The sequence below is a fragment of the Mercenaria mercenaria genome, chromosome 13, assembly GCF_021730395.1.
Source record: "Mercenaria mercenaria strain notata chromosome 13, MADL_Memer_1, whole genome shotgun sequence".
NCBI lineage: Eukaryota > Metazoa > Mollusca > Bivalvia > Venerida > Veneridae > Mercenaria > Mercenaria mercenaria.
This window is the reverse complement of record NC_069373.1, coordinates 13,663,730-13,690,327: the sequence shown is the minus strand read 5'-3', so window position 1 is coordinate 13,690,327 and position 26,598 is coordinate 13,663,730. Positions and strand designations below refer to the sequence as shown.

At 34.9% G+C, this 26,598-nt stretch overlaps 1 protein-coding gene and 1 long non-coding RNA gene across 10 annotated transcripts in view; one reads left to right on the top strand and one right to left on the bottom strand.

Annotated features, from left to right (window-relative positions):
- Positions 1-26,598, top strand: part of LOC128547828 (uncharacterized) — a 283,211-nt gene that overhangs the window by 21,689 nt on the left and 234,924 nt on the right. The window lies entirely within an intron of this gene.
- LOC123530509 (pleckstrin homology domain-containing family G member 7-like) overlaps positions 1-26,598 on the bottom strand; it is a 234,285-nt gene that overhangs the window by 19,540 nt on the left and 188,147 nt on the right. For all 9 annotated transcript variants that reach the window (XM_053521204.1, XM_053521205.1, XM_053521206.1 and 6 more), the window contains one exon: positions 25,579-25,692. In XM_053521204.1, the coding sequence (XP_053377179.1) occupies positions 25,579-25,692 (114 nt within the window). The remainder of the gene's footprint in view (positions 1-25,578; positions 25,693-26,598) is intronic.

Below are 26,598 nucleotides of genomic sequence, written 5' to 3'. Positions count from 1 at the left end.
ATACCTAGATTACATGAAAGCGTTATACACCTTTGATATTGTGTGTACTACTTTTAAATACTAGGGTTGCTAGTGACCCTCCAGGAAATATGTAGGAAATCGTAGCCGAGTCCCCATATTTATCATGCTGACTCCAACTTGTTCCATACAGGATTAATAACTATCCCAGTGATTACTTTGTTTCACTGACAACTTACGTTTAGCTTAACACAAAGTGAAAATTCACTGACCCTCGACAGAAATATTTGGGGTTACCATGAGATCACTTTTCAACCAAAGAAAATACCAGAAACTTACGGGACGTTAAATATGTTTTTTTACAGAATTTAGCGTATAGTATCCTATGCTTAGGTGTTTGTAAGGCAGAACTTAACATGTTTGAAGTGCTGCTTCTTTTGGGATTATGTGATCAGTTTATTTCAATTGTCAGTCTATCGTTCTTATGGTGGATACAACATATCACTGCCTTAAATTGCTTTGATAGTTGCATGCTACATTTTTTCACGAGGCATTGATATATTTTGAAGAAAAATATCCCTACAGACTGTATTCCCTGAGGCTTTATCATCATCTTCTTCCAAATCTTCCAATCTGTTCTACTTAAACCGTGCAGTCATTGTCTATCTCAATGGAATATTAATGACTTATACACCTGGCACAAAGAGTTTTAATGTCCATATAAAACAAGTTACATCTCATCATTTTTTCTCGTTTGCCTTGTTTCCCTAACTGCTTAAGTATAGTGTTCATTTCGTGTAAATAATAAAATTTGTAGAACGTTTTCAAATTAGTTACGCTGTATTGCACAATTGCGAGGGACGAAACTATACCCTTTGTCTTTCGATTTTTAGCTTTGTCCATAAACGCCGTTACTGCGATTTGATTTCAAATATCTTTTTATCACCAAGGTAAACTACTTATTCTCACAAAAGCATAGATTTAACAGAACCGCAAAACTGGAATGTAAATTCTACACCACAATAACTAAAAAATTCCCCTGAAACTTTTCTTGTAGTATTTTTTTTTTCAGAAATACAATCACAATTTTCTTCTAGGCGCATCAATAATTACCCCGAGGAAAGACATTTTTCACACGAGCCAGAAACAACATTTTCTTTTTAGCAGTCCTTACACTTGTTTGGCAGTTGATATTTTATGTATTTATTTCATAACTGTTGTTACTTACGTAACAAGCGCTGCCGTTGGAAAATTTGATGATATGAATGAAAAATATTATAAAAGCTTTTATTGTTCAAAAAACAATTTAGAACTTTTAAACAGTTTTTTTTTTGTTTTGTTTTGTTTTTGGTCTAGGTCATAACCCATCATGTTTATCAAGTTTCCTGATATTGCGGCATTAATTCCGTAGTGTCTTTTTCACAAAACACCTGAGAAACCTTTCGCCTACGCGGAAAGTCTGTTTACCAATTTCGCAAATAGTTATTTGTCAGACTGTCTATATCGGACAGATAATTACTATTTACGTAGTAAGCAGCAGTATGTACATTTACATTCGAACCAGCAACCTTAAATTTATGTATATATAAGAAATATATCAGACTCAATTTAAGAAAACACTAATAAAACGGAACTAACAAAACGTACATTGTACATTGAACTACTCCTAGTGTTTTATTGAGATTTTCATTTAAAGTCTGAACAAAAGTTTGCAAAACCGAAGAGCTTTGGCTGATTTACTGAAACTTCGTGACAAGAAAGTCATAAAACAAAACAATGATTAGTGTCTGAGACAGCTATGTTTCCGAAAAAGCAACCATGATTCGATATTTGCGCTACTGTGTCTGGCCGTGTAACGATATAACGGACATATTAACTTAACGCGGAAAAGAAACTGTCAAAAAAAATTAACACCTGACAGATTATGAAACTTTGTCAGAGTCTATCACGACAATTATCTGTCTGCCAAGCCTATATAAAACCTTTCTGAATCTCCGGGAAGTTTTACCGCTACAAGAAACAATATGCCACATGTGACCGTGCGGTGACTCATCCTTGGCCACTTAAAATGATATGCCCTTTTTGAATAATTAGGATTATTATCATGTTTATCAGGATATAAATAACCCTCTGGTCGCGAACACACCTCACATGAGACTAGGAGGCAGACTCTAGAGGATGATTCAAATAATCTCCAAGCTTCCATTAAATCGAGCTAAAATAAATTAGTATTACGTAAAGTTATTATATTTTGAACTTGCAGTCTCTGCAAGTAATTATAGTCCATCGTTTAGTTCATTTGGTTGGGTATTGTTTCCTGTCTTCTGTTCACTACCTCTCGTACGTAGTCTCAATTAAACTGTTTGCTATTATTTCATGAAAAACTGCAACCACATTTTGTTTGCTGTTGATAATACCATACTCATACTTTAAGTAATGTTTTAGTTAAGGACTTTGAAAACTGTATAAAATGGATAGTTTTCAATACATTGTCATTACATCTTGGTACCCCGACTGTGTTATTACTGTGAACACAAGGAATTTACAAAAAAAAAGAACAACATTTTCAATAGTCTTTAAATGGTCACAAGGTACACTCTCAATCCTCTGTCAAGTATCAAGTAGCTAGGCTTAATCATTTTGTACAATTTTTATAACAATAAACGGTTTTTCCTACCATTTTATACTGAAGTTAGAAACGCTTTCTTATGGAACGAGAAATAATGCTGGTAACTGTCATCTTTCCCCCGGTTGATGGTTTTTACTTCAATAGCATTTTTATAATGCAATAATGCAACTGTCTGCCACAAAAGATAATGAACACTAGAACAATGTTGCTATGAAACAGAAGGAAAAGTCAGGATTCCATCTTATTAAATTCTAAACTGAAACATTATATCATCTGTTATATGATTTGTTCTGTGTATTAATTTATCAGTTTGTATGAACTTTGCTACTGCTAAGTAAATTACAATATTTAGTCATTGATAAATGATAACGCAATTATGTTATTTTTGACACTGCTTGTATTAAATGGACTCGATTGGAAATAGGTTGTAAAACTTTTATAGGTTATCCTTTTATTATATATTTCACTAAATTTGCAGAGTTCACTTTATAATGTCTAGAGTAAAAATGATTTTGTCTGTGACACATTCTATTGTTATGAGGTGTGACATCATAATTGTCAAACAAGAGGGCCATAATGGCCCTATATCGCTCACCTGTTATCATTGCACTTGAGGACAAGAAGGTCCTCAGAAAAAATATCTAAGTCCAAAGGACAGTAACAACAAAGGCAAGAAATTTAACCAAAAAAAAAATCTTACAAGGTACAGATATGTCAAAATACACCTACAAATTGGAGGTACCATCCATGTTGTACCACAGAAAAGTGGTCTCGGTTTTTCCCTACGGCCAATAATAAAAAAGTTACTAAAAATAAGCTATTTATAGTAATGTAAAAGGGAAGTAATTAAAAAGAAAATTATTGTAAGTGAACAAAAGAAGGATCTGCCAAATAAATCTGTTGACATAAATGAAATTTCAGATCAGTATCTTCATTAGTTACGGAAATATACCCATTTTAATTTGAAATAAAGGGAGGTAATTTGACATAAAATCAGTCCATAGTCATCTACCCTGATTGGCTGAGTCCAACAAATGACAATAATGAAATTTCAAATAAGTACTGTAAGTACTTACTGATATAAATCCATTTTGATTACAATCAGGGGAGGTAATCAGATATAAAATAACTCTGAACCTACGCTTGGATCTGATTTGTCATGGAATCCAAGAATTATTGTTGTTGAAGTTATTTTGGAAGTTTGTATCAAATAAAACCATAAATGCAAGTCTCTATATGGCTGCAAAAGCCAAAATAGCCAGTTCTGGACATTTAAGGGGCCATAACTCTGGAACCCATGAAGAAATCTGGCCAGTTCAAGAAAGGAACCAAGATCTTGTGGTGATACAAGTTGTGTGCAAGTTTGGTTAAAATCGAATCATAAATGAAGCTGCTATTGTGCAGACAAGGTCAAAATAGCTAATTTTGGCCCTTTCAGGTGCCATAACTCTGGTACCCATAATGGGATCTGGCCAGTTCAAGAAAGGAACCGAGATCTTATGGTGATACAAATTGTGTGCCAGTTTGGTAAAAATCAAATCATAAATAAAGCTGGTACTGCGCAGACAAGGTCAAAATAGCTAATTTTGGCCCTTTCAGGGGCCATAACTCTGGAACCCATAATGGAATCTCGCCAGTTCAAGACAGGAACCAAGATCTTATGGTGATACAAGTTGTATGCCAGTTTAATTAAAATCAAATCATAAATGAAGCTGCTATTGTGCAGACAAGGTCAAAATAGCTCATTTTGGCCCTTTCAGGGGCCATAACTCTGGAACCCATTACGGAATCTGGCCAGTTCAACAAAGGAACCGAGATCTTATGGTGATACAAGTTGTGTGCCAGTTTCGTAAAAATCAAATCATAAATAAAGCTGCTATTGTGCAGACAAGGTCAAAATAGCTCATTTTGGCCCTTTCAGGGGCAATAACTCTGGAACCTATAATGGAATCTCGCCAGCTCAAGAAAGGAACCGAGATCTTATGGTGATACAAGTTGTGTGCCAGTTTGGTAAAAATCAAATCATAAATAAAGCTGGTACTGTGCAGACAAGGTCAAAATAGCTCATTTTGGCCCTTTCAGGGGCCATAACTCTGGAACCCATTAAGGATTCTGGCCAGTTCAAGAAAGGAACCGAGATCTTATGGTGATACAAGTTGTGTGCCAGTTTGGTAAAAATCGAGTCATAAATAAAGCTGCTATTGTGCAGACAAGGTCAAAATAGCTCATTTTGAACCTTTCAGGGGCCATAACTCTGGAACCCATAATGGAATCTGGCCAGCTCAAGTAAGGAACCGAGATCTTATGGTGATACAAGTTGTGTGCCAGTTTCGTAAAAATCAAATCATAAATGAAGCTGCTATTGTGCAGACAAGGTCAAAATAGCTCATTTTGGCCCTTTCAGGGGCCATAACTCTGGAACCCATTATGGAATCTGGCCAGTTCAAGAAAGGAATCGAGATCTTATGGTGATACAAGTTGTGTGCCAGTTTGGTAAAAATCAAATCATAAATAAAGCTGCTATTGTGCAGACAAGGTCAAAATAGCTCATTTTGGCCCTTTCAGGGGCCATAACTCTGGAACCCATTATGGAATCTGGCCAGTTCAAGAAAGGAATCGAGATCTTATGGTGATACAAGTTGTGTGCCAGTTTGGTAAAAATCAAATCATAAATAAAGCTGCTATTGTGCAGACAAGGTCAAAATAGCTCATTTTGGCCCTTTCAGGGGCCATAACTCTGGAACCCATAATGGAATCTGGCCAGCTCAAGAAAGGAACCGAGATCTTATGGTGATACAAGTTGTGTGCCAGTTTGGGAAACATCAAATCATAAATAAAGTTGCTATTGTGCAGACAAGGTCAAAATAGCTCATTTTGGCCCTTTCAGGGGCCATAACTCTGGAACCCATAATGGGATCTGGTCAGTTCAAGAAAGGAACCGAGATCTTATGGTGATACAAGTTGTGTGCAAGTTTGGTTAAAAGAAAATCATAAATGAAACCTCTATCGTGACAGACAAGAAATTGTGGACGGACGACGGACGGACGACGGACGAAGGGCGATCACAAAAGCTCACCCTGTCTCTACGTGACAGGTGAGCTAAAAAGATAGGTTGCTTGTATCATGTTCTAATGACATAATGAGCCACGCCATGAGAAAATCAACATAGTGGGTTTGCGACCAGCATGGATCCAGACCAGCTTGCACATCCGCGCAGTCTGGTCAAGATCCATGCTGTTCGCTAACAGGTTCTCTAATTGCAATAGGCTTTGAAAGCGAACAGCATGGATCCTAACCAGACTGCGCGGATGCGCAGGCTGGTCTGGATCCATGCTGGTCGCAAATCCACTATGTTGGTTTTCTCATGGCACGGCTCAATTATATTATCACACATAAAGTAAATAATTTTTGCTGCGATCTATGCTTCGAAATGATCTTCTTGTGCATTTTATTAGAATATACAATCATTACCGAGACATACAAATATACTGCCACACGTTCATTATTACATTATTGTTATCATCTTTATTATAACTATGAATTGCTATTGCAACTAGAGATTGTTTCTCATGAAAAATGTTTGTCTCCCACCTCTTCCCAAGCAGAAATTGTAAAATGCTACAAACCAAGGGTCATAACTCCAGAGAAAATAACGGAACCATAATATTCCAACTATATACACAACTTGACTTGCCAGTGGTAACTCCTGTGGAGTTTGGTGGAATTCCAACTAGTGGTATAGGAGAAGTAGCACAGATCAAAGTATTTAAAACATCAAGCGTAATGACTCCGTTGAAAATCTTATAATCAGAACCTGACGACAGTATGCACAACTATGTTTCCAGCTAATCACGTGTGAGGTTTGATGAAATTCAGTCTAATTATATTCAGCAAGTGTAAACACTGTGAAATATTACAAATCAAGGGCCTTAACTCTGTTGAAACCACTGACTCAGAACATGCCGATGATATATATATAGAACTAGGCTTGGCACTGATAACTTTTGTAATGTTTGGTTGAAATCTGCCCAATGGTATAACAGAAGACGGCAAAATATCATAAAATTTGACACAAAGGACCATCTAAACTCACCTGAAAATGACTGAAGCGAAATATGCCGATGATATGCATAATAAAATTTGGCAGTGATCACTCTTGTAAGGTTAGCTAAAAATCTGCCCTATTATATAAGAGAAGTGGCTAAACCATCATAACATTTGATATGAAATCGTGGGCCATAACTCCGCTGAAAATCATCGAAATGGAAAATACCGATACTATGAAGACTGATTACTCCTGTGAGGAATGTCGGTTATCAGCCCCATAATATAGAAGTGGTCAAACATCATACAATATGATCAATCAAGGGCCATAACTCCGCTAAAAAGTATCGAACAGGAACACGCCTACGATATGCCATCTTGGCAAGGCAATCATCACTCTTCTGAAGTTTGGACTTAAATCCATCCAATGGTGTACGAAGAGTTTGTGACAGACAGACGGACAGCATTAAAATTTATATACCTCCTACACAACATGCGGGTGACATAACAGTGATAATTAAAAATCATAATTATTTATCAAAGTAATATATTAATATTAATAATAGTACTGATAATAACAAAACTATCAACCGTATAATTATCATGGTCATTATCATTCCAAGTAAGCCAGGTGTTATTATAGCAAAATTGAAATCGCATGATGAAAAACGAAAAGTTATGTTTGAGAAAAAGTCGTTAAAATCTACAAGTCAATATTCAAGCGTGTTCATTCATCATGATCAGGCTCCGGCAGACCGTGTCCTATCCAACAACTTCCGAAGCATTCTCAGCGCAATGAAGTCCCACGGTCTCACAGTTCGTGGGTCACGTGTGATTTCTCGAAGGTCACGTGATGACAGTGTTAGTCCTGAAAATAGGAGTTCGCGTGAGGGCACTCAGGGCAGTCGTCGTGATGATTCCACTGCAGCACGTGATCAGCGTGCAGATGACACCGCACGTGATCAGCGTGCAGATGATAGGAGCTGGGATGATTCTCGTGATCGCAGGGATCGCGGGTACCATTCTGACAAGCGTGGTCATGGTTACGGGAACCGTGACGATGGCTTTACTACTGTGCGCGGAGGTCGACGTTCAGGGCATGGTAGCGGCGTTCGTGGTAACGGCGGTCGTGGTAGCGGCGGTCGGAGTTACGGCCGTCGGGGTTGGAACAATGCCAGGAGACTATTAGTTACGTGCCGGGTTTTGGAACGTTAAAGGGTGGAATTTTAATAGAAACTCTGATAATTTTAATCTTAGATCCGAATGTGTTTTAGATAATAATTTTGACATTTTAGGCATAGCCGAATCTCATTTATTTCAAACTGATATAATTCATTTAGATGGTTATAACTGGATTGGTTTTAACAGAAAACATATTCATAAAAATGCACGTAATGGCTCCGGTGGTGTTGGATTTTTTATCAAGAAATCTCTGTATGAATTATTTGACATTACTATAGCTGAAAATTCATTTGAGGGTATCTTGTGGCTAAATTTGTCGCATAAATATGATAATTTGAATATATTTCCTTGTGTATGCTATCTACCGCCACAAAACTCGTCACGTTATTTTGATGTAAATGGTTTTTATGATAAATTGCTGACTGATGTTTACACTTTTCAACCTCAAGGTGAAATGTTCATATGTGGGGATTTGAATAGTCGAATAGGCGATCTGGATGATCACATTGTTGGTATCGATACTTTATCTAGTAGAGATGTAAAAGATTTTACTGTAAATGCATATGGTGAACTTCTTATTGAGTTTTTAGTAAACTCTAATTTTTGTGTATTAAATGGTAGAAACTTTGTAAAAAATGATTTTACATCTGTATCTGTAAAAGGGGCATCTGTAGTGGACTATTGTTTGGTACCGCATACTAGTATACACTGTTTTCAGACTTTTGCGTGAGTCTTACATCAGATGTTATTAATAAGTGTGGCAATATCAAAAGTCTTGCTCCGTCGTCCATACCTGATCATTCACTTTTATCTTGGAATATTTTGTGTAAAATGTCAGGTAATAATTCTGAACATACTGATGGTTCTCATGAAGTATATGATAAATCTGACAGAAGTTATTTTAGTAATGATTTTATGTACAATGATGCTATATTGCTGGATGTTAATAATACTATTGATACTTTAGAACGTGGTATGCGAACGCGAAACGATGTAAACTCTGCTTTTGATAAATGGTGTGATATTGTTAAAAATGCTATGTATAGTAATATTCCATACAAACGTATAAAAATTGGACATGTTAACTGTTCTAAAAAGCATCGTCCAGGTAAACCCTGGTGGACCACTCAGCTATCAGAGCTTTGGTCTAATTTGTCTGTAGCAGAAAAGCGCTGGCTTAATTGTAATAATAGAGCCAATAGAATTACTTTTAAAGCACAATATGTCCAATTACGTAAAATGTTTGATGCTGAAGTTCAGAAAGCAAAGCGTCGTCATTGGTACACTATTCAGCAGGATATATTGGATGAGTGTAATGTTGATAAAACAAGCTTTTGGAAAAGTATTGGTAAAATTGGTATTGCACATGCTAATAAGAAATCTATACCTAATGAGGTTGTACTTGACGACGGCACTGTGTCATCTGATACTACAGATATTTTAAATAAATGGAAAACAGAATTTAGTTCGCTATTAAACAATTCAGTTTTAGTTAGCCCTGGGGAACACCACACTTTTGTAAATGTTGATGATGATAGTCTTACTTTTAATAGAGATATTTCTGCTTTTGAAGTAAAAAAGGCTGTTGATGATGGTAAACACGGTAAAGCATGTGGTATTGATGGAATACCAACTGAAGCATTGCAAAACGACACCGCAGTTTTATTTTTACACGCTCTATTTAATGTTTGTTTTAAAAATGGTACTTTCCCTACTGCTTGGGGACAAAGTGTTATCAACCCAATCCCAAAGTCAGCTAGTCTGGACCCTAGAAGTCCTTTGTCTTACAGGGGAATTACTCTGTCATGTTCAGTATATAAATTGTATTGTTACGTCTTAAACAAACGACTTAGTAGTTGGGCTGAAAGTAATAACGTTATTGTCGACGAGCAGAATGGATATAGAAAGAATAGAAGTACAATTGATCATTTGTCACATTTAACCAACATCATTGATACAAGGAAAAAACTTAAACAGTCTACATTTTCAGCTTTTATTGATTTTAAAAAAGCTTATCATTATATAAATAGAGATTTACTATGGAAGAAACTATTTCATATTGGTATTAAAAATATAAAGGTAAAATGTTATCTGCTGTACAATCATTGTATACTTCTGTATATTCATGTGTTAGAGTAAACTCTAAACATACCGACTAGTTCAATGTTAAGTCGGGATTACGTCAGGGTTGTATATTATCTCCCCTTTTATTTAACATGCATATAAACGATCTAGCAATTTATTTAAAGTCTTTAAATGTTGGTGTTGAGTATGGATCTGAGAAAATATGCTTACTATTGTATGCAGACGATATTGTTTTGTTAGGAAAAAATGAATCAGATTTACATCTTTTGATTAATGCACTTCATGATTGGTGCAACACAAATGATATGTATATAAATTGCAGTAAAAGTAAAATTGTGCATTGTCTGTTAACAGAACTACTTGTATTTTTATGTGTGGCGATGATATACTACAGGTTGTTGATAGATATATATTTGGGTTTATTATTACATGAAAACTTGGAGTATAATATAACTGCAAAAGTGGTAGCCTAAAGTGCAAGTCGTGCCCTTGGTCTGTTAATCGCTTAATGTAAATCAGTTGGCGGCCTGCCTTATAGTGTGTATACTCATTTGTATGATTCTACAGTTTGGCCAATAGTCAGTTATGGTTCTGCAATCTGGGGATACCGTTCATACTCCTGTATTAATGCGGTTCAGTACCGTGCGATGCGGTTCTTTTTAGGTGTCGGTAGATACACGCCGAACATAGCGGTATCGGGCGAAATGGGTTGGGTATCCCCAGATGTAAGACACTGGAAGTCCATTTCTATCCATTTGGCCAGAATGTCCAAAATGCATGAGAGTAGGATAAATAAGCGGGTTGCACTTTGGTCTGCATCTAGGGCAAATAGGTCGTGTAAAAATTGGTTCTTTTATGTAAAGTCTATGCTGACTAGTTGTGGTGTTCCCCAGTATTGTGATATCAGTATTGTTACTCCTAAACAAACAGTTGTTAACTTAGTCACGCAAAAATTAAAAGTCAATCACTGTTCAAATTGGCTTGAATCTTTGAATAGTGCTACAGTTTCTTCCGGTCGAGGTGGAAATAAATTGCGTACTTACCGGTTATTTAAAAGCGAATATCGCGCAGAAAGGTATTGTAAACTTATTATGTCTCCACGACATCGCGCAGCGTTTAGCAAATTTCGTTGTGGGGTCGCTCCAATACGCATTGAAACTGGGCGTTATGAAGGATTAGGCGTAAAGGAACGAAAATGCCCTTTCTGTAGCAATATTAAAGATGAGAGCCATGTTCCTCTTGATTGCTTTTTGTATGATGACTTGCGTCAATCATTATTTGTAAAGGCAAATACTGTTGATACTTCTTTTAGTACGATGTCTAAAGCTGATCAATTGAAATTTTTGTTCACCAAAGAAGAAATGATACGTTATAGTGCCAAAACCTGTTTTAATATTTTGCCACGTCGTCTTTTATTTACTTGTAAACAATGTCACAATAATGTTTTATGAATAATGAACGTAACGTTTTATTATAAGTGTAGTTAATCAATGCTAATCTGTTCACCCCTGATCTGATCAGGGATGATACGTGGTATTTTAAAATGTTTCTTATCAAGCGCATTAGGGCCCCGATTTACATTCTTCAGTGTCTTAACTATTTAACTTTTATGGCAGTTCTTATATTTTGATTAGCATTGGTCATCTATCTTTTATCGTGTAAATACAGATATGATAAAATTTGCATTTTGGTGCACCAAGTAATGTATATGTAAATATATTTCTTATAGTGTAATTTGTAATGTATCTTAATCTATAGTCTCTTGTCATTCTAGACATAGAATTGCCAATCATGTGTATTGTAAGTTTAATATGTGTTGTGTATTTTATGACACTGTACTGGAAGAGACTTTAATAAAGTATAAAACCTTGGTCAAAATAGTAACGATTTCTTATAGCTTGTTTCTACATTTGCCTTTCCTTTATTCTTTAAGAAATACAAAATGCCCTTCTCAACTGTCCACGAGAATAAGCTTTTATAAAAGCTGTGAAGAAACGCTTTTCGGCCTCTTCTAAGACCTGTCAATTATAAAGGACACTTGTATCAATATATCAATATAATATACTTATCTTATTATAAAATCTGATCAATTGACAAGTGCCTCTTCTCTTACAATACTCGAAAACTTCGTTAGGAAAGTAGGTAAAAACTTATTTCTGAAGCACTGGACAGCCGATTCAACTTCCAGTTTGCAAAATATCGTTAATGTACATTTATCTAGAAAAAAATTATGACAGAAGTCTTGACAGAATTGATTTTATAAATGATACGTGTAGCTTTTAACTAATTTACAAGAATAACAGCAACAGTAATACTGATGAAAGTGTTTACAGAACTACATTAAAGTATAACAATAACAATGTAAACAATAATAATAAGACAATGCCATTAAGGTAGATAGCGCATAAATGAATGTGTAAAACGTACAAAATGTGCCAAACGTTATACGTTTTGTTTTTGCAGATTTAAATGACATATAATTTACATATTTCTCTTTGACAAATAATTTACACTGATACTCGCATTTGCTGTATCAAAATATCGAATACATTTAATACCTGGACGTCACATACCACATTTCATTCTGTGTTTAGTTTTCATACAAATCAAGAAGAAGTACGTTAGCGGTTGTGCAAATATATACAGAAATCTAAGTCTTAAACTTTTACTATGAAGTTTTTGGTGTTTCTTAAAACGTTCTAGGACCTTGAAATAACATGGCTTGTGAGATAAGTTATTACTGTTAACCATATTATACTTATTGCTTTTCTCTAGAAGTACAATTGATTTTTTTCTTGTTTTTAAATTGTCTTCTATATATTTAAGGAACTTCAAACGGAGAAAACCTGTTTACCAATGTTGTATATCACTATTTTTAGATTGTCAATAATGACTAGACACTGAATTTTTCGCAACGATCATACTAAATAATTAACTCAGCAACGACAATATTCGGTTTGCTATGTAAATGTCTATACGTATATGAAATTTATCAAAATCACCTAATGAAAATCAAATATAAATAGAATTGTTTTTCCCATTTCAGTGTGTTTCTAGTCTTCATACAACTTTGTTAAGTAGACTGAGTAATACGTTACCCAAAAACTACTTCCTACATGTTAGTGGTAATAAAACAAGTAGACGATCAGCGTTTGTGACCGTCATTTTTCCGAATAATCAACATTCATTTAATAAGATAATCAATGTTTGCACTGCTGTGTCTGAACATTTAATGATATAATGAACATATTAACTCTCCCACAAACAGAAGTTCAAAGAAAATTTTAAACTTGATAAGCACTGGAAACCTTTAACATCAAGCGTCTATCACAGCAATATTATTTCCAAACAAACAAACAATCTGCTTTATATTACTGTTAATTTTGTATACGCAAATATAATGTTTTTTTTCTCATGCTGTACATAGATATTTCTATTTTCTTTCAAAGCGCATATCTTCCTCATTTTGAAGCCTTATCACATATTTTGCAATCTTATATATGACAACAATCCATCGTATATTGAAAATTGCTTTGGATAAAGCAATGTGATGGGTATGACAAGACAAAGAAGTTATTTTCTTTTATCCTTATAAAGAAATGTGCTAGTTTTGTAAAATTCTAAACACAGAATTTTTTCGGCGTTAGCTGAATAACATGGATTTTGACCTAGATTCTGTAGTAATCGGGACACGGAACAGGTGTGCGCTGAGAAGATAAGTCTTAAATTGGTTATCAGTAGGCACATATTAAATGGAACATATTTAGTAGTTTTGTTACCCTAAACTAAAATGATATATTCTAATTTAAAGTTTTTAGTAATTTATCACCGCTAGAGAAATCGATAGTAAACTTCTTCCCCCGTTGCGTACCTCGCTTATGGATGAATGAGTTGTGGCTGGTTGTAACTGTAGATTCAGTGTACCCGGTGTCGGACTGTACACGGTTTAGCACACATGGCAAATTCATGTTCTTCGTGAGAATAAAGCAGAAAATTAAACATTTTTTTTATTATTTCACGAAACTGAGTTATCCCCTACATAATTTGACACCAGGGGTCTTTCCCCACTGGAGCCTCGCTCTGGCAAGTGCAGACAAAAACAATAATAACACCAAGTAGGACAGCTGAAAAGTTTTAAACAAATCATTTTGACCTTCTATCACTGAAAGGATACCTACTGATCGTTTAAACTTGCTGCTTAGTTGAAATATTTGCAAATGAATAATGTGTTCGTATATGCATATCCAAATATTTTCTGTCTATACATTTTGTTTAATTCTGAATTTTTAAAGACATTTCTTGTTTGTATATGGCTGTGTTTGGGGTGATCTGTGCTTCCGGGGAATCTACCCTTTCCTTTTATTGATTATAAAATTGGGCTGAAGTAGTTAAATATAAGAAATGATATTGTAGTTTCATTTAGTTTTGTTAAACTTGTAACACATTGCTCTAAACGTGTGAGAAATTTCATACATGTTGAAAACACTGACAAAACTTTAAAGGGGCGTCAAAAGTCTGGATATAAGATTAGTACATATATTCAGCTTTGGCCTCCTCTATGGAAAGAAGAGACAATGTTACAAAGATAGCATGTTCAATGCCAAAATAAAGAGGAAAGATAAAATAATTATGTCATTTCAAACCACCATCATTAAATACATGTAAAACTGGCGACCGAATAACCACACAATAGTTTAGTAATAATTTCTTATGTGGCTCATACGTAGAAAATAAGATCCTACTTTTGCGCTTCTTTTATCCTCTTAAGAAATATCCTGCATTGTCCAGTAGAATAAGCCGTTCACGAAAGCTATTAAGAAACGATCTCCGGTCACTTCTAAGACCTGTCAATTAGAATGGTGACTTGATCCAATTTGTCAATTAACGTACTTTATCTTACAATTTGACAAATTCTAGCATTTTCTGTTTGCCATACTGGGAACGTTTGTAAAATATATAAAAACATTATTTACTAGTACCAAGCACTAAAAACTATCATTTAAGCCTCCAGTTTTAAATGTGACATGTTCCCGAAAAAATAAAACAAACCTGTGGTTACTACAGAAACTTAAAGAATACTTTCCACAAATCCGCGTTCAAATATTGAGATGAATCAAATACCATCATCAAATACCATCAGTATGTGTTAAATGTGGTACATCTTCCGTGATACGTAAACACGTGACAAGTTATTATTGTAATTTCCCCATTTGCACAGTAGATATATATTAGAGACTAACCTTTTATGCCAGCTGCATGCTAAATTTGTATATTTTTTCGCGCGGTTACGTATACCTTGCAGAAAAGATATATTAATACAGACTTTATTCTCTACGGCTTTATCACTAAATATAGCTTAGAGCATATATGGCATTGTCTTTTAATATGTGAATTTATCCCAGTCGTATATAAATGACGCATAAAACATACACGTTGATTCTTTAGTTTCCATTTAAAGATTTCTTTCCGGGAAAATATATTAAACTCATAAATTGAAGATAGATCATTCTTATTTGTGTCTGTCGCCTATTTATTCTAGCATGCAATACTTTAAACAGAATGATGCAGTTAACGACGAAATGTGTGGAATATGTAGGTTAGATTCCTTATTTTTGTCCGTCGCTCAGGATGATTTTTTCATCTTTTTTGTTCTGTTAAAATAGGAGCAGATATATATTTTAGGTCATAGTCGGCCTGTCTATTGGTAGACCAACTGGTTTCAAATATTAACTAGAGAACGTTTAGTTTCACGATGGTAAAACATGATAGGATTATTACTTGCGGTCACTAGATGACCCTCTTGTATAATGGGTCAGTATGTTAAAGGTCAACATCACAGTGACCTTAAGACTGAAACTGCAATCGTTTTAAAAATAGCAATTGTTGTTACTTGATTTCATATCACTGCCACACAATAATGAGTGCTTCCCTGTTATTACTGTAAATACGTTAAAGACGACCTGTTTAGTCAAGTCGAAATGAAGATATACAATAAAAAAAGCTATAACACAGTTATTTTAACATTTAAATTCTATGACATAATAATATATCATAATATAAACTTGTATATATTAATCACCAGAACCTGAACAAAATCAGTTCTGGATCATTACACTTTGCTTTTTATCTCCACTACAATGGAATAGCTTGTTGGTCCTTTATATATTAAGTGAGAACTTCAAAACTCTTGTCCTCTGAAAACCCTCTATTAAAACAACCAGAAACCTATGCTTCGTAATATTCTACCTTTTCTCCTATAACATTCTGTTTGTGTTTTTTTTTTACTCTGTGATAAATGTCTTAACCAAAATAGAATACATTTTATACCTCTCTCCGGCCCAACCCCTCATCCTCCGCTGTCCGCTCCCCACCCCCACCCCCTTTCCCACCCCATACATATATACATACTTACATACTTTCCTACCCTCTCCCCCAGCACTTCTTTAAATAATATATAACCACCAGGAGGAAAACGTAAACATGCTTCAGTTATTTAGAAAATGTGTATCACTTTATTCAGATAAGCAATTTAGGGCCATCATAGCAGTCTTATTTTATAATATTGTCGATTACATTTAATAAAATAGTTCTGAAAAAAAGTCTATTGATGTAAACATGGTTAGCGACCCCTTAGCTACTGTTCAATATAACAAAAGACTGAAAGAACAGTATTTACTAAGGGAAATGTCACTGACAGTTAATTTAAGTAAATTCACTGACAGTTAATTTAAGTAAATTCACTGACAGTTAATTTAAGTAAATTCGTATTTAGTATAATAATGTATAATAATACATTTAAGTAAACAAACTCCTAGGCCAAACTCTATATAAAAATCAAATACATCCATTTGTGACATCCATTTATGACAGGATCCATGGTTTTCATAAGTTTTCGCATCTTCCATAATATTCTTACAAATCTAAGCTAATTTAGATTTAAATTTATTTTCGATGACTTGTAGCTTAACTTACAACAAAACAGAGAGTATAACATATATACTGAAGGAAAGGAAACTGATGTTTAGAAAAAGTATAGCTGCGCTAACTGCAGTATGTTTGCTATTTCTCAGCTTGTCAGTTTCTTACTGCATAGAAAGCAAGGTAAACAAGTGAATGAAGTGTTGTCATGTAATACAAAGTCCCCTACTGGAAGGTAACTAGTTTTCTCTCCTGCAGTATAACATAATGATCTGATATTTGTCAATGATGTATGAATACTACTGTACTATAAATAACACAACATTTGGATTAAAATTTGCATATACGACAATATACAGTTGTTGACTGTTTATAAAATCTACAAATATAAAAAGTAAATAATTTCAATATTGATAACATTTCATTTTGAAACGGTTGGAAACTATCAGAAAAAAGGTAAGAAATCATATTAAAGGGAAGTAATTCTGACGAAAATATACCAAGAAATTATTTTGATCGGGTCCATGTGACAAATGACACTTACATTAAAATATTTTACAGACTGGACAGGAAAATATCAATATTGATTTTTCACCTTCAAGTGTGGGCTTGACCTTTGAGCTAGGGGTCTAGGTATTGCACAAGACACATTGTCTCATTATGGGGAACATGTGTGTTACATAATATTAAAATCCCTTAATGGATGACAGAGTTATGGACCAGAATGGAAAAAAAAACTGTACTAACATTTGACCTCCAACTGTGACCTTGACCTTGAGAAAGTGATAAGTGTGTTGCGTAAGACACGTTGTCTTAATATGGGAAACATTTGTGCTAAGTAATATTAAAATCCCTTAACTGATGAAAGAGTTATTCATCATAAAGAAAAAATACACTAATTACATTTTACCTCCAAGTGTGAGCTTGACCTGAGCTAAATGTCTTGGTGTTACGCATAACATATCGTCTTATTATCTGGCACACTTGTGCCAAGTAATATTAAAATCCCTTGATGATTGGAAGAGTTGTAGACCGGACACAAAATTGCGGACGGACGGACCGACGGACGGAAAAGCGCAATCCTATAGTCCCCGAAACTGGTTTTCAACCAGAAGGGGACTAATAAAAGTACTGCATTTGAAAGTTACTGTCTTTTTCCCCCTTGTTTTTAAACAAATGTCCATCCGTAATACCGTTTTGTTGAAACGAACAGGTCGGAATCACAATTCCGGCAGGTAAGTATGGACAGAAACAATTTTTTACAGTTTTGCTATAATCAGATCTTGCTAGAACATAAGCGTTTCTGAAATTATTCTAGGGCAGTTTTATGCTTCTCAGTACTGTTAATCATATTACGCTTCTTGCTTTTCTTGGAAAAGTAGAATTGATTCTCTAGTATCTAAATTAACTCCTATACACCTGAGGAACTTTAAATGAGTTTAAACCTACGCGGAAAATTCTGTTTACCAAGTTCGTGGATCATTATTTTCTTATTGGCTATATCGTAGGAATGGATAAAGACTATACAAGTTAAAATGTACTAAATGCCTCTGTAACTATTTTCTATTTAAAAACTAGAAGACATTTTTGAAGAAAAGCACATGTGCCCAAAGCATAGTAGTAATAAACAAAAAGTCAAAGAGACACTGATGGTTGGCCCAGTGACTGAAATGCAATAGGGATCATGTACTCTGCATGTCCAATCATCCCGTGAAATTTCAAAGTTCCGGGTCAAGTGATTCTCAAATTATGGATTGAAAACGGTTTTCCATGTTTTGGTCCCAGTGACCTTGACCTTTGTTCAAATGACCCCAAAAACAATGGTGGTCATGTACTCCGTAAGCCCTATAACCCTATAAAGTTTAAAGGTTATAGGTCACATAGTTTACCAGTTATTGGTCGGAAATGAAGTGCAACGGACAGTCGGACGGACAAGGTAAAAACAGTATGTCTCACTAGTGGGGACACATAATATCAGCATTTCCAGCCTTTCACTTCTTGTGAGACAACCCCATCTTTAGGTAATAAAGAAACAGCAAAGTATGAGGTTGACCAATGGTCACGTCACCGCGACACGTGATGAAAATATTGCGTACTATTAGTAGATATCAGGAAATACCTACTTTCACTTTCATTTAACCCAACAGCTTAAATATAAATTTAGAATCATATCACTACATGTAGCTTGAAATTATCTGTAGAAATACCTCTTTAAAATCAGGCTTCAATAAAGATTATATCTGGCATGAAAACTGCCTTTACTAGGAGGGAGAATGGCACTATATACTGTTACTGACTTCAATTCGAGCGAACCACGGAGGTTTATCCGGTGAAGTACTACCTCCATATCTACAGTTACAGCACGTAGTATCTCATATACATACGACTGTTTTTCTTGATGCTCTGGCTTCTGAAAAATCACCGAGTGTATTCTTTTACGATTTTAATTAATACATATCAAATCTATGTTTGACTAATGATATGTTCCAGTGAGTGATAATAGTGACTTGCGCTAGGGATGCGCCTAGCATTAAGTTATTTTAATGACACTGTAACATACGAATATGGATGGATTCAAGGGTGATGTACAGCGCCAATTTAAACTCCCCAACTACCCGTACGAAGGCGGTGCCCTGCTGTGTTCCTTGTTCGTGTGTGTTCGTTCTGTTAGATCTGTATTTTTGTTATTTTCAGTACCCTTTATTTATGTTATGCGAACATAGTCCGTGTGCACGTATATTTCAATGTTTAGTTCTTTATAGATGGTTGCATTTTATGAATGAAGCTTGGACTCTACATTTCATTTTTTATTATAAACACCTGAGACAGCCAGCGAAAAGTGAATTGAAATAAGGTTAAATACTAGTAATCAATTGCGAATTAATCAGAAAACTAATGCGTTTCTGTGTTCAAACATTTAATGATATAATGAACATATTAACTTCCCCGTGAAACCGAAAGGTTGTTGATTAAACCTTTATCTTCACTCTTGTTGAACGTCTGTCACAACAGCATATCTTATCAAGCTAATAAACATCTATTTTCCGGTATAGATTAATTCTATTTTCTACCAGGAACAACAAGCTAGCCTTCCTGTAATATTCCATATGGCGTCTCCATATGCCACCACAATAACATGGACTTGTCAAAGCTGGTGTTGCTCTTCAACTGTTTAATATTCCATCAGGAAATACTTTTGTAAGACCTCTCGGCACAATCTGATTTTTTGTACAAAAAATTAGATTGATCGCATTACATATTTACACTTTTGAACTTTGAAAAAGCAATACAGATTGACGTCCAAAAGTTCAAAGGTTGAACCACATACCCTAAGACAAACTTTTTTCATTGTCTTCAAGAAACAGAAGGATACATTTGTAAGCACAGTTAACAGAACGTCAAGTTCGTATCTTTTCTCGAATCAATTTATCAAACATAAAAGTTTTATTCTACTACCCAATCTCGAAACAAAAAGTAAACCATGAAATTATAACAAGGATTTCTTTCAGTATATAAAATTTGACAACTCGAGAAGATATTGAAAATACATCAATCTTTTCTTTGTAACTGCTATTTCTTAGAATAATCTACTTCAAAAATGCTAGAATAATAAAGTATGTCTGAGTACAATAAGCAGGACCTCTGCACATAGAAATTACAGTTTCAGTGTAAGACATGTAAAAGCGTGTATGGCATCGCATGACAATGAACTAACAGCATTGAAAAATCGGATGAACCTATTTGAGTTTTCTTTTAGAGTTATTCTTAGATTATTTCTCTAAATTTTCTCTGAATAAACATGTCGGGAGATTTGAAAAATATCTATGTAATATCTGTACATACAGACTACTGTTTATTTTTTGCCCGTGTACAGATCAATATACAATGTTTGTACTTATTTTATCCTCCTACGACATGTCCTACAAAATGCTTCTAAAGTGTTCAATAATATAAGCCTTTGATAAAAGCTATTAAGAAAACGATATTTGGTCAGTTCTAAGACCTGTCACTTATGGTAGTCACGTGATCCAATTTGTCAATTCCGTCTACGTATCTAATTGTTAGCTTTGATAAATACTAGCATTTTCTTCTACTTTACTGGAAAAAGAATTCTGGCGGACAAAAGTTGCTACCGTTTCATCAGAAATTTTCTTATAAATCTAAAAATCAATCATGTCTTTGCATTTGCAATGTTCCTAACATTTCATATTCATATGTGTATTCATGATACATACATTCTGCATAGTGATGTAGGCTACAATGATAAAAATAAGCCCTCCGTTGCCGGAGGGGGAAAAGGTGACTGACTTCAATTGATTGGGGTTCGATAAACACTCGTTATATGAGGCTACCATCTGTTTGGTATTAAAAGATCGGTGGTTTTGCCAATGTGGTCGCCTATTCCTGAAATAATGCCGAGAGAGACAACTTGGCTACTCTTCCACATTCCAACTCAAAATTCGCTATAGCCCTAAAACCAAACCAGTGTAAATGTGACACAAAACTACAGATAAAACAAATGAAAATTTTGTTTTTATTTCTAGAGACCAACAGATATTAACATCAATAGTGATCAAATTTTCATGAATGCGATATTTGTGTTTACTATCTATTTTGTGAAAAAAATGACAGAAAAGTTGGATTCGGTGAATACTTTTTAATTACGAGTTTTCAGGCTTGCTAGAGGGCGTGGACGGTAGCATGCATTTTAACTACCGTCCATGAACAGGCTCAATCAAACCGAGCCTGCAACATTTTCGTTTTTGTTTTGTTGGGCGACCTGTGGAGTTTCCACTTTTTCTATTTTGCTTTTTATCTATTAGACTGCCATTTGGTTCAGACAATAAACAAACATTTTCCAAACAATAAACAATTCTAAAGACTTTTCTGTAGAGCAAGTTGGTCTGTAGCGGAAATCAGCTTTGATTTAATAAGATAATAAATGTCTGCGATGGCTTGTCTAACCATTTAATGGCACAAACAATATATTAACGCTCTCTCTAACAGAACATTTTTAAACTGTCGATATATCGTTAATGAAAAACCTATATAATGAGACCTTCTATCACTGTACTTAGGACAGCAGCATTTATTTCTTACTGAAAATTGTCTTTAACAGGCAACGATAATGATGAAAGTGCGGCCCAAGTCAAAATTACTGTAGTTTAACACTAGACTTTTGGTACTATTTAGGTGCTCTACTGTTGAAGTAACTTAAAAATGTATTGTAAGATATCTCTTCCATCTCACTTTTAATATATGAGCCGTGCCATGGGAAAATCAACATAGTGGGTTTGCGACCAGCATAGATCCAGACCAGCCTGCGCATCCGCGCAGTCTGGTCAGGATCCATGCTGTTCGCTTTCAAAGCCTGTTGCAATTAGAGAAACTGTTAGCGAACATCATGGATTCTGACCAGACTGCGCGGATGCGCAGGCTGGTCTGGATCCATGCTGGTCGCAAACCCACTATGTTGGTTTCTTCATGGCACGGCTCAATTATACTTACACACATGTTTGAGGGGTGCCCGGACAAAACCTGATGCACGGGTGACAGATATTGTGTACATCACAAATCAATGTTTGGATTACAAAACAGAATATTTATTACAAACTGATGATTCGAATTCGAAACTGCACTAGTCTGAGAGCCTAGAAACTAATCTTAACATTATATTGTACAGGTATGGTCTGAAATGGCCTGAACATAAATATGTCCGGTCGGAAGAAGGAATTACTTCAACGCTTCTGTCGAAAGATGGAATCTGAATTTGATGTATATGAAGATTCAATTTTCAAAGCAAACGCGTAATGATGTTTTCTTTCAATATTTGATCTGGCAGCTTGCAAAATATTTGAGCCGTACCATGAGAAAACCAACATAGTGGGTTTGCGACCAGCATGGATCCAGACCAGCCTGCGCATCCGCGCAGTCTGGTCAGGATCCATGCTGTTCGCTAACAGTTTCTCCAATTCCAAACGGCTTTAAAAGCGAACAGCATGGATCCTGACCAGACTGCGCGGATGCGCAGGCTGGTCTGGATCCATGCTGGTCGCAAAGCCACTATGTTGGTTTTCTCATGGCATGGCTCATTTATTGTTTGAAATAGGAGAGTATAGTAGTATGAAAGTTTGGTATATGACTTCGGACATAATTCCTTTAGCTGATAACCACAACTCGTCATAAAACTAAGTTATAGTGCAACGAAATTAATATTAGCAGAATTCAAGAAACGTTCCAAAACTCTACCTTCATCAGCCATATCCATAGTTCTAAAATCCACTCAAAACTGAATTTGTTGACAGAAAGGCATATTTGAACCAAGTAAGGCATTTCTCTCGCGCGTTTATTAAAATTAGATAGAAAAATTAGAGTTAAATCAAGATTCATCAGCTCAATACTGCACAAATCAACAAACTGACAGGTTTCTGAAGGTTTATGAGAAATTGTGCATTGGATTTGTAAAATTGTTAATACACTTCTAAAGAGGTCACGTTCTTCTCAGATGAAAGTAAGGAGCATAAGCCGATTGCTCAGCAAAAAAAAAAAAAAAAACATGTTACAAAAATGGAGATAGTAAAGCAGATTCATTTGCTGCATGATTGACTGCTTAGGATAGGCGATATTGAGATTCAAATTCTCAACGAATGAACTAAAGCAAACTTGTAAATGAAAATGTTTTAAATCTTTCTCATATAATTAGTGGACGAAATGTCAGTATTTGGTCTAATATTGGGAGAAAAAAAGCAGTTTCAAGAAGATTAAAGTATCATCAAGACTTTGCATAGCCATATATTTAAACAGACATTAAATCAAATAAAATAAAACTATAGGAAAGCCACTTTATGTACTCCCGAGGACTGAATTATAAAGCCTCTGTACCGAAGTTCAGATAACCTATGGTGAATGGAGAACCTGAACAGCCCCAATCAACCCCATCCCCTGATGAAATAACATACGGAGGGGCACCTGGGGTTTTCATCAATCATCAAAGATACAAAATCACAATATGACGCATACCTATAAGACTAAACCCAACAACAAACTAAAATAACTAAGAATATTGCAGGGTTCGGTGTACGCTGAGACTTTAAATTCTGAGGCGCCGATGACGAGTATAGATAGTCGCTATTTAAAAAAACGTCTTTATACTGCTGGTTGGAAATAATTCCTATTAAAACAATAAGTCTTTATACTGCTTGTAGGTAATAGCTCAAAAGAAATTCTAAGGTATTCATTACTTCTAAACATATCTATTGTTCTTAGGACAATATATCTGAACTGGAACATTTGAAATCATCATGCCATTGAATAGCTTATTAACGTAGAGATCAAAGACCGCAAACACGTACTCGATTGATTGCTAGGAAACCAGTCTTTTGTCAACAAATCTGCAATAATGAGCAACATCAAACATTGCTGGAGAAAACCTCAGAAAACTAGAGTGACCTTTGGTAACCTTGTCGTTATACAATGACAAGAAATACATTGATTCTAACACGGGGATAGATTTGCTCTATTTATATGTTATATCAGACAGATTCTGCACAAGTAAAGATATGTTCTATTTATATTTTATTTCAGATTAATTAGTGATAATGATGTAAATTCGAAGCCATTTTATGTAATGTCTTCAGGTTTAGCTTTATGAAATGTTTAGATAGACGATATGGACGGATAAAGTAAAATGTCCCTCTGCTTTTGATAGGAACACTAATTTCAAAAGTTTTTTGTCTATGTCAACATTTTGTTAAAATGTATTGACTTACTGAAAAACGTTCTTCTACAGTTTATTAACCAATAAAATCGGCTGCTATATTCAGCTGGTCAATAATCATTACCCAAAAGGATTACATTAACCGCCTTAAAAAGTCAACAATTTCATTTGCAGACATTGTAATCCTCAGTATGTCTCCCTTCCAATCTAAGTAGATGTGTGTGTTTGGTGTTTATGATTTTCTAGATTCAGACCAGATCAATTTAACGACACGCGTTATTGTGTATTATGGTCAGATAAGACGATTTGATTGCTTTTAATTCTGCAACGTTTAATGAAAGATGGCACTATAATTATATTTTTATCTTAGACAAGACGCACCTGATTTGTTTTATAATAACATCCCACGCAACACGTGTGTTTTGCTATTTTCCAATATCATTTATTTTAGTATGTTATTTATTGTTTAGTACTAATTTAACAACACAGCTTACGAAAGTCCAAAGACTTATGAGCTGGAATATGAAATACTTAAGTTTCTCTTCCGAATTACGAAGAAGTAAGAAGAATGAATTGTTCAAAGTCATATCAAGCGCCTAATATCCGCTGAAAATAAAAGATTCTCAGCTCGTTTAACGAGAGTACATAATGTTGTCGCAATTGTTACATGCCTTAAGTAATGCATTTACTTCTAAAAGCACTTTAAACGCTGCGTTTGTCCTTTTAACAGTTGGTTGGCTTTTACTTATTTTATGAATCATTATTTCGAAATTGAAAAATAAGTTCAAAATTATTACATCGAACTATAAGGGATCAGATAAATACAGGACAAGAAATCACAACCAAGATCCATTTTCATATACAGCAGTTCATATAGGGAAAACTTGTTTGATTTGCTACTTGCGCAGTAATTTAGCATCCATGCGCAATAACCTGTTGTCAGCAACAGATACAAATTCACGTATTAAATCAAAATGTGGAAATTGTATATCTATTATTCTTTCAAAGTTTGGGGTTTCTCAAAAAATACAATTAACAGTTTTACCTTTGTGTCTACAATAGCTGCTCTGCGACCTCTCCTAGCTACTGGGGGTGATATTTCATTATCGCTCTCATCTGAACCACTTTGCAAGCTCGCTGAGCTTAGTCGACGTTGTGGCTGCAATATAAAATATTAAACATGTATTACGTCAATGACTTCTCTTCTCGGATTAAATGACAACCACTTGTATTATTTTGTTCGTGTCTATAGAATATTTACTGTACTATGTAAAAGCCAGATCAAGATGTAAAACGACCTCGATACATGCAAGCAGAAGATCGTTTCCCAATCAAGCTGTCGGAAAATGCATGTAAATAATGAAATAATGCTCGACGTTACTATGTAGAGGAAGTGAAAGCAAGATTTTGTCGACAAGTCTGCTGTACAATTCTTTGTTTAGCAGGTGATTGTCCTGCAGAGAGTAATAATTCTGTTGAAATATCACTTTCAGACAGATAAAAGTGACCTATATAACATGTAAGAAAATGTAAGTTATACTTTCATCTCGACAGATTGAGATATTAAAAGATCACTCAACAGCTAGAGATATTAAAAGATCACGTTTTCCTGTGACACACAGTCTTAAAGCTAGTTTTACAGGCGTGGTATTTCAATCACATGTTAATCTTTTATTTGTATACAATTCTGAATACTCTAGAATCATTGGATACAAGTACTCGTACTGTAAAGAATTTACGTTCTAAATTATGCAAAGAAATACATTTAGATAACTCATTCATTTTGTCTTGCAGTGGAAGTAGCAAAAAATATTAACTCTTTTCCACCAAACTCTAAACGCACAAATATCAGATAACGGTTGTCATTTTAAATCATACATTATTCATGATCTGATACAAGTATTATACATTTTATGTTGCAATTTTATGCAAGGCTTTGCATAGGTCTCTCGTTCTAGACATAACAAGAGCTGTCTCCATAGGATGACACATGCCCTCGATGGCACTTTGAATGAATAGTTATGGCCGATGTTAGAGTTTAGGACCTTTGACCTACGGACCTGGG